Source organism: Hippopotamus amphibius, chromosome 1, assembly GCF_030028045.1.
Source record: "Hippopotamus amphibius kiboko isolate mHipAmp2 chromosome 1, mHipAmp2.hap2, whole genome shotgun sequence".
NCBI classification, from domain to species: Eukaryota; Metazoa; Chordata; class Mammalia; order Artiodactyla; family Hippopotamidae; genus Hippopotamus; species Hippopotamus amphibius.
In genome coordinates, this window is record NC_080186.1 from 168,171,410 (window position 1) to 168,180,550 (window position 9,141).

General features: G+C 53.7%; 1 protein-coding gene across 1 annotated transcript; it reads left to right on the forward strand.

Annotated features, from left to right (window-relative positions):
* Positions 1 to 849: 849 nt before the first annotated feature.
* IRF1 (interferon regulatory factor 1) lies at positions 850 to 7,993 on the forward strand. Its single transcript, XM_057735465.1, has 10 exons — positions 850 to 1,099; positions 2,145 to 2,236; positions 3,518 to 3,617; positions 4,418 to 4,594; positions 4,714 to 4,763; positions 4,868 to 5,000; positions 5,187 to 5,309; positions 5,643 to 5,692; positions 6,565 to 6,700; positions 7,009 to 7,993. The coding sequence occupies exons 2-10, from the start codon at positions 2,150 to 2,152 to the stop codon at positions 7,119 to 7,121; spliced, it is 969 nt and encodes a 322-aa protein (XP_057591448.1). The 5' UTR covers positions 850 to 1,099; positions 2,145 to 2,149; the 3' UTR covers positions 7,122 to 7,993.
* Positions 7,994 to 9,141: the final 1,148 nt, after the last annotated feature.

Here is a 9,141-nt window from a genome sequence, read left to right on the forward strand (position 1 = left end):
CAGTCCCAAGGATGCAGACGGAGAAGCGGAAGAGGTCTCTCTCCCTTGGTCACTATTAGACTCTGGGCAGGGACCTTGCAAACCACGCATCATCTGCTGCCCAAGTAGGCCATGATGCTTTACAGACTCTCTCTGTGTCACTGTAAACCAGCAAGGTAGGGCTATAGTCATTTTGTAGCTGAGGAAACAAGTGCAAGTCCTTTGGCAGGCTGCACCAGCAGTGGCCAAGCTGGGATTTCCTCTCGTCTTGGCAGCCCCAAGCAGCACAGGCTTTCCTTTACTTCCCCAGGGAAGGTGAATGACCTGAAGGTGGGTCACCCCTCAAAAAGGGGGCATTTTGAGAGCCCAAATCCTCCTTCTTGGCACCCCATTAACGGGCATGAGGAAGCAGGTTGGATTTTCAGGGATTCAATCCTGGCGTCCACTCTGAAGAGGGCGGCAGGTGCCCGGGTGACCCCCCTCACCGGGCCTGGGGAGATAGATGTCCCCATCCCCAGGAAAGGAGGGCCAGGAGATGGCCACAGGAGCTAGCAGGCTGGGGGAGTGCGGAGTGAGGGGAGTAACTGCGGGCCGGGGGCGTTCGACTTTCCAGGACAGCTTTCTCCCGGGCGAGCTGGTATGGGGGTGGAGTGGGAGCCGGCGGGGCGGGCCCGCGGTCGCCCCGGGGCGGCGGCGCCAGGCCGGAGGGGGTGGGGAGGGGCAGCCGCCCTGTACTTCCCCTTCGCCGCTAGCTCTACAACAGCCTGATTTCCCCGAAATGATGAGGCGGCGCTAGCCAATGGGCGCCCTCGCGGCTCTTTAGGAGGCGGGGCTCGGCCTGGGCTGGGGGAATCCCGCTAAGTGTTTAGATTTCTCGCCGGCGCCGCTGCCCCGGCAGAACGCGCCACTCCTTCGTCGAGGCAGGACGTGCGCCCAAGCCGGACGGAGCAGAGGCCAGCGGAAGCCAAGCCATAGCCAGCCGTGCCCAGCGGCTCCGCGACCCGGGCATCCTCTGCCTTCTCCCCGCTCCCACCGGGAATCGCGCCCCCCACGCCCACACAGCAGCCCTCGCCGCGCCAGGATCCGCGGGCGCCACCGCTGGATAGCGCTTGCTGCCGAGGTGAGCCCGCCTTCGCCGCAGGGGGCACCGGTGGCGTCGAACAAAAGCGCGCGGGGCACCAGGAAGTGGGGGACGAAAGCCCCAGCCGGGAGAGTGGCGGGCTCGCTGCATTGCCTGGGCCCCCGCGCGGGCTCAGGAGGGCGCAGGAGGAGCGGTGAGCAGCTGCGCGGGGAGGGCGGGCCGCGCCGTGGACCGCCCACCCGGTCGAAGTTGCCCGAGCCCGGCCGCTGTCGCAGATCTGTGTGCGCGAAGCCGCTGGCAGCCTCTGGGTGGCCCTGTGTGTTGCTTGCGCGCATCCACTAGCTGTGCGGGCGACTCCAGTGTATGTCGGCGCGTGGGCGCCCTTTGCTCACGGCGCCAGATTTCGGTGGTCCAAGCTCGCGCCCAGGCCCCAGGTTTCAGGCTCTCTATGCAGGTGGCGGGGGCAGGGGCTTGCTGCCCTGTGGTTGGAGGACCTCCCGGGGCCTCGGGAAGAGGCGCCACAGGTGTTCCTTGGGCCGCTTCGCCCGAGGAGGGGAACCAGACCGGAAGGGTTAGCGTCGGGGCCTCTGCACTGTGGCTGTCAGGGAGGCAGAATAGATGGGGGGGGGGGGGGGGGGGGAGTTGTCCAGGATGCAGGGTGACTGTCCGTTAGGGAAGGTGCACAGCAAGTGGCAACAACTCAAGCCGGGAAGTTTCTTGGCATCAAGCAAAAGAAGCCCCTTGCTTTCCAAAGGATTTGAATTTTGGGGGAAGAGTTCTGGTATTTAGATATTTCTGTGTTTTGTCTCTTTTCCTGCACATAAATCTTGAAACTATCACATGCATGCCTGTCTCTTCCCAAGACTGTCTAGGAAGGGGTGAGGGAGGAAGTGTTTTGCTCAAGATGCTGAAAAGATTTGGAGGGCGGTTTTATTCTAAAGAAAGCCCCCTTCCCCATGATTGTAGTACTTGGTACCTGGACAAGGGCAGGGGAGGGTAACTGAATAACCTGGGGTGGGGCAGGGTAGTGCCCAGGGGCTGCTCAACAGACTCCAAACAGGAGCTTTCTGTCTTCTCTTTACAGCCAACATGCCCATCACTCGGATGCGCATGAGACCCTGGCTAGAGATGCAGATTAATTCCAACCAAATCCCAGGGCTGATCTGGATTAATAAAGTGAGTGTTACTCTTTGGGTTTTTCTGCCACTATTTTAACCCATGTTCTTTAGGGGACCAGAGCTAAAGATGCAGCTCAAAAAGGGAAGTGATAGGGAGCAGGCAGATGTATTTCCCAGTGGGTCCTGCAGGGAGTGTACAAGACCCAGCCCAGGGCCCCGCTGGCTGACTTCTGTCTGTCTCCCTTCTTGAGGTATGCACAGGGCACCCACCTGAGGGCACTGACAGTTTTCCAGAAGCAAGATTCTCCCAGCATCTCTAGAGCTAGAGTTCTGGTCTCTCCTGAGGGAGACCCCCACAAGCACACACAACATTCTAGAGGGCTCGAGTCAGGCAGGCAGAAGACAAAAAAGTGGGCACTGCTGGCACGAAGGTGCCTGGCTCAGTAGGTGACCCAAGAATTAACCTTGCACCAGTTTTCCAGATATAAGAAACCTCTTGCTGGTGCACAAAGGACAACATAGACCCTGCAGACTTGGTAGTAATAATAGTATTCATAATAATAGCTAATGCTTACTGTACACCTACTATGAGTGAGCATGGCACCACGTTAAGTATATTACTTTCATTGTGTCATTTAATTCTCATAATACCTCTGTGAGGTAGATTCTATTAATATCTCCATTTTCAGATAAGGAAACTGAGGCACTGAGAGGTAGATAATGAGATCACACAAAAAGCAATAAAGCCAAGATTTGAACCTGAGCAATCTGACTCAAAAATCCATATTGTTTACCACCAGTAATGATAACAGTGAGATCTTAGCTTTTATGTTTGTTACTGTGTTTTTTTCATTTCACGGAAGAGAAAACAGTGAGGGACAAAGAGGTACAGTGACAATGCCAGGGTCACACAGGTAGTCATCATCCAAGTCTGGCCCTGGGCTCCCACAGGTATATGGCCAGGGCACCCTTTGTAGGAACCAGTGGTCGCAGTTGTCCTTAGCAGACTAATCTAATGGACTGAGTTCTCACTTCCATGTTAGTGCTGACAAGCCAGAGAGAAGCATCCCAGGGTACTCTGTATGGGTCCTAGCACATCTGTAATAGGCAGAAGGTCTTTGCTGAGCTGATGGTGCCATAGCTCATCAGAACCCAGACTCCCTTCTGAAAGATCTGGAGTAGCCTGTTTAAGCCATTCTCAGGATGGGTCAACCCAAGCTAGAGGTCAGGGTGAAAAAGGGGAAGTCAGCCTTTTCCCAGACCTGGGGTGCTGGGCAGATTCAGGCCAAAGCCTGAGCTGACACAGCCTTATGTGTATGTCTGCTTGTGTGCTATATAGGAGGAGATGATCTTCCAGATCCCATGGAAGCACGCTGCCAAGCATGGCTGGGACATCAACAAGGATGCCTGTCTGTTTCGGAGCTGGGCCATTCACACAGGTGTGTGCCCTGGACTCCAGCTTAAGAGGGGGCAGGGAGGAGATAAGAGCCTCTTTTAACACAGAGGCTCTTCATTGAGGTCTCTGAGCTCCCTGAGATGTTGTAGAGAATTCAGTGGTGGGCAGGGAGCAGACCTGTGTTTTTGAGGAGAGGGTTCATCATTTCAGCAAGTTCAGAAAGCAATTTATGAAGCCAAAATCTTAGAAAGTATGGCTTCATGGAATTTCTGGACAGATTAAAGTTCTCCCTGGCAAAAGCAGTTGTGAAAATGGACACTGAAAGAAATCCAGGCCTTCCTTTTTCTTGATGTTGACCAATGGTCCTGGGCCCAAGGCCCATGTGGTTGGCAGCCTCCTTTTATCCTTCAGGGTTGGGGCTCTAACCCATCTCAGACCAGTCAGCCCCCCTAGCAGTAAATATTCTTTGATGCCTACTCTGTGTCCATTCCCATGTCTGGAACTATCACATAAGCCCCAGTCCCTACCATCTGGCTGCTGACAGCTAAAGGGAGGCTGGGCATGATCTGTGATAAAGATAGCACTTTGGGGCTTGGGCTCTCTAGTGCTTCTGGCTAGGCCCTTCGCTGAGGCTTGCTGGATATATCTGAGCCAAGTCTGGGCATTTGAGAAGCCCAGGGCCTGCACAAGTGCCACCCAGGAATACCTGCTATTTTGACCATTGTGGATCTCTGGCAGCATGAGAACTTAGGGGTACTCTTGTCTTTCTCCTTCCAAGCCGGGGCACAGCTGAGGATCCCCACCTATAGCCCTGATGATCCTCTTCACTTTCCTGCCCACTAGGCCGATACAAAGCAGGGGAAAAGGAGCCGGATCCCAAGACATGGAAGGCCAACTTTCGCTGTGCCATGAACTCCCTGCCAGATATCGAGGAGGTGAAGGACCAGAGCAGGAACAAGGGCAGTTCAGCTGTGCGGGTGTACCGGATGCTCCCACCCCTCACCAAGAACCAGAGGAAAGGTATCCAAGGGCTCTGGGTCCTGGGGAAGCCCTCAGAGAGAGAGAGGGAAGGAGGAAGAAAGTCAGCTGGGGCTGGCACGCCTGCCTGTCCCAAGGCTGACAGCCTACCTGTCCCACAGAGAGAAAGTCCAAGTCCAGCCGAGACGCTAAGAGCAAGACCAAGAAGAAGGTGAGTGTAATCCTAAGCAGCTAGCCTTTGGTCACCTGAGAGTCAGGGTGGGCAGTGGAAGGAGTGCCCCAGCAAGGCTGGGCCTAAGCTTCTTTCTCCTACAGTCATGTGGGGAATCCAGCCCTGATACCTTCTCTGATGGACTCAGCAGCTCCACCCTGCCTGATGACCACAGCAGCTACACAGCTCAGGGCTACATGGGGCAGGACTTGGATGTTGAACGGGCCCTTACTCCAGGTGAGGTGGGCCAGATCTGGCAGGGGACCACATAGGTTGGGGGGATGGCTCTTTCTCTTGGGTCTAGGAGGCACCATGCTTGTGAATGGTGACCTGCTGAAGCACGCTGTGAGCGGGGGGATGCTGGGTGTTCTGGCACACTAAGAAAGCACACAGCTCTGACCCTTCGTTTCTGTTGTCCTGAAGCACTGTCACCGTGTGCCGTCAGCAGCACTCTCCCCGACTGGCGCATTCCAGTGGAAATTGTGCCAGACAGCACCAGTGACCTGTACAACTTTCAGGTGTCGCCCATGCCCTCCACCTCAGAAGGTTTGTGCTTCTGGGGCCTGGCCTGCCTGCCTGTTGGGATCCAAGGAGGGGTTTCCTAAGGGAGAAAATATGCTCAGAACTCCACTTGGCACTGAGCTGACTGGTGGGCTGCAGAGAAGAGGGAAGAGGTGGGAAGAGGTGTGGCTTCACGGTTCAAGAGGCTGAGTCACCAGGACAGTATTCTGTTCTGGAATCTCCAAGGCAGGCAGATATCTGCTGGGAGGCCAGTGTGTGTGCACACGTGTGTGAAGGAGCGGGGGACCTGGTGGGGTCGGCACTGCAGGGTGAGCCTGGCTGACCTCAGCCAACCTCTCTGCTGTTCTCCATCCACAGCTGCAACAGATGAGGACGAGGAAGGGAAATTAACTGAGGACATCATGAAGGTAAAGTCCCTTCCCTCCTCCTCCGATGCTCTTTTGAGGTGGCTACTTTTCCATGAGCGGAGAGAACCAGTAAGAACTTCCAGATTGGAGGGTAGGCAGCTGCTGCTGTGACCTGTCTGCTGGCATGGTCCTAGAAGTGTCACATCCATGTGGCTGGGAATCTACCACATCCATCCACCACTGACCTCTTTGGCTGGTGGGAAAGACACTGTGGAAGTGAGAGCAGGAGGGAGGCCACGTTTCTGACATGCTGTCCTAGAGCAGGCCTCAGGGCCTCAGATAGCTCTGAGTCAGCCACCATCAGTGTCGGGTCCCTGGCCCGTGTCCTCCGCCCCAACACGCCCCATTCCTATTAGTTAGGGAAATGCACATCAGGTTTCAACAATCAGCCTTTGGGGTCTGTAATATGATGGCTTTTTTTTTTTTTAAAGCAAAGTATTCTCCAGGTTTTTTTCTGCTTCAGTTTTTAAAATAAATATAAAAAAGTTTTTGTAGTAGCTGTACCCAGGCTCTGTTCTGTCGGCACAGAAAATGGAGACATGGGCATAGCTGAAATTTCTAGGCATCTTTTCTTGACTTAATATGTCAACTACTGCTTTAGGCCACCCTCCCAGTTGACATGTCCTTACCTGGTTGAGAGGGAAGTCTTGGAGATTCTATGCCAGAAGATAGATGTGGGAGTGTGGGCCCAGGGCAGACCCTCACCTCCCAGGCCTCTATCCTAACTACACTCCATGTCTGAATCCATTTGAGAATATGAAAATGGCCAAGGATGTGATCCCGGCTGGGAAGCTTTGGCTCACTGAAGGCAGGGCCAGAGGGTGAGTCTGTATTGGAAATGAGCTGATGGCTTCTTATTTATCTGTCTCCAGCTTTTGGAGCAGTCAGGGTGGCAGCAAACAAGCGTCGATGGGAAGGGGTACCTGCTCAACGAACCTGGCGCCCAGCCCACCTCCATCTATGGAGACTTCAGCTGCAAGGAGGAGTCAGAAGTTGACAGCCCTGGGGGTAAGAAGACCCTGGATCCATATGGTTTCTCAAAGAAGGGAAAACCACGTAGAAAATGGGGAAGGCTTGGGGGCAGGGCCGGAGAGCTGCAGAGGTAAAGCAGCCTTCTTAAATTCATCTGGGTATAGACAGCTTGCAAATTGGCTGCTGCGCCCAGGGCCTCAGGTTTGCCTGAGGTGAGGCTGCTGTGAGGTGCACAGCAAAGGTGGCTGTGTCTGTGGCCATCCGCGATAGGGCTGAAGGGTGGGGGAAGAACACACCTGCCTCCCCACCCCCAGTCCTCACACAGCCTTCTTCCCATCTTCTAGGGTATATTGGGCTGATATCTTCAGATCTGAAGAACATGGACACCAGTTGGCTGGACAGCCTGCTGCCCCCAGTCAGGCTGCCCTCCATCCAGGCCATTCCTTGTGCACCATAGGTGGGCCCTTGGCCCCCTTTTACTCCTCTAGGCGAACAGGACCTGGCATCATGGTGGCTGTGGTGCAAAGAAGCAGGAATCCTGTGGCCCCTTGATATGACAAAGTGTGACTCCACTGCTGACCAGGGATGGGGCTTTCCTCCTTGGGACAGTGGCCTCTCGGGGTCTGGCAGGCCAGGGTCGGCTTATCTTGGGGGGTAAAGCTGGCCCTGCCTCCTGGGAAGATGGGGTTCTGCGACTGGTATATCAGGTGAAGGTTTCAGACAGGAGTCGGCCTCCAGCTTTTCTCTCTGAGCCCAGCTGCCTGGAGAGGGTCTTGCTGTCCCTGAGCTGGCCCAAGGGAACGGACCAGTGACCTCAGAAAGCACAGCACCAACTCCAGGGCTGGCTCTGCACTAAGAGACAATTGCACTAAGTGAATCTTGTTCCCAAAGAACCACCTCCCTTCCTAGCTGAGCCCTGGGGATTGGTCCAAAGCCAGTGAAATGTGAAGGAAGAATGGGGTCCTGTGGGACAGTGCCCCCTCTGCCTCAGAGGAGCTCTGCCCTGCTCCCTGCTTAGGCTGAAGGGCTTGTGAAAAAATCGGGCACTTTTTCTTGTGGACCTTGCCACATTTCTGATCAAAGGTGTACACTAACGTCTCCCCCGCGCTCTTGGCCTCTGCGTTTATTTATACTGTGCCTTGCCCCACACCCACCTGCCCCCTCAGGCAGGCCCCAGCAGCCCCTAGCAGGCCCAGGGAGGCAAGTGTGAGCGCCTTGGCGTGGCTTTTAAAATTGGAAATGTCATCTGACCACTACGTCAAGTGTGACCACACATGTACATGTGTGTAAATATGTACATTTGTCTTTTTATAAAAAACTGTTTATAAAGGAGTGTGGCCTTTTATTTAGACATAAATTATAGATGGTTTTACTTTTTGTAGACACATTCTCATGGACTCATGGTTGGCATTCTGCCTGAGCTTGCCTTTGGGGTGAGCAGTGACGTGCATCTACTGTGAAATCCTTTCAATTATGTTCATGGAGAAGATGGCCCTTGGCTTTAAGAGCCAGAGCTATGAGTTGAATTTGGGCTCCTGAGGCCTGGGGAGTGTTAGGTTTTGAGTTCTTCTGAGGAATATGCCATAGACGCTAACGTCCCGCTAAATTCAAATGCAAGTGTATTCAGGTGCTATTCCAAAAAGTTAACAATTGGTACAGCATGGTCACTGACAATCAGAACAGACACCAGTCCCAAAAAGGTCCCTGAGGCCTGCTGTGCCAAGCATTACTTGCTGTCCATTTTCTGCGGTGGTGGGAATGGTCTCTCTCTGCGCTGTCCACTACAGTAGGTAGTGGCAGAGGCACATGTGTTAACTGAACACTTGAAATGTGGCCAGTGCAATGGAGGAACTGGATTTCTTTTTAAAGATTTTTTTTTTTTTTTTGGCTACGAGGCACGCGGGATCTTACTTCCCTGACCAGGAATGGAACCCGTGCCCCACTGCAGTGGAAGTGTGGAGTCCGAACCACTGGACCACCAGGGAATTCCCTGGATTTAAAAATTTTTATTTAGTTAATTGAAATTTAAAAAGCCACATGTGGCCAGTGGCTACCATATCGGACAGTACAGGTAGATACTAGATTGTTAGAATCTGGCAATTGGGAGCAGATTTGAGGGTGAGGGGCTGGGGTAGCTGGAGGACACTGGGGACAAGGTCTTGGGGCTATTTACTTGACTGTTCAAAAGCGTTTTACTATTTTGACAGCCAGTAATTGGTGCTGAATACCAGCCTGTAGTGTACTGCGAAATAGCTCCATTCACAAATGTGTTAGAAAAACCACGGATGACCTTACATGAAGCAGGCTTCCTTCTTCCACATCTTTTCAGGCTTCCGGCTGGGCTAATACACACGGAATCTCTGTGAAGGGGTATATTTGATCAGAACAGTGTTTCTGAAAACCACAGGTTGGGAATCACTGATATATGGCAATGAAGGGTCTCAGATAAGAACCAAGTCATTGTCTGAGAGGCAGAG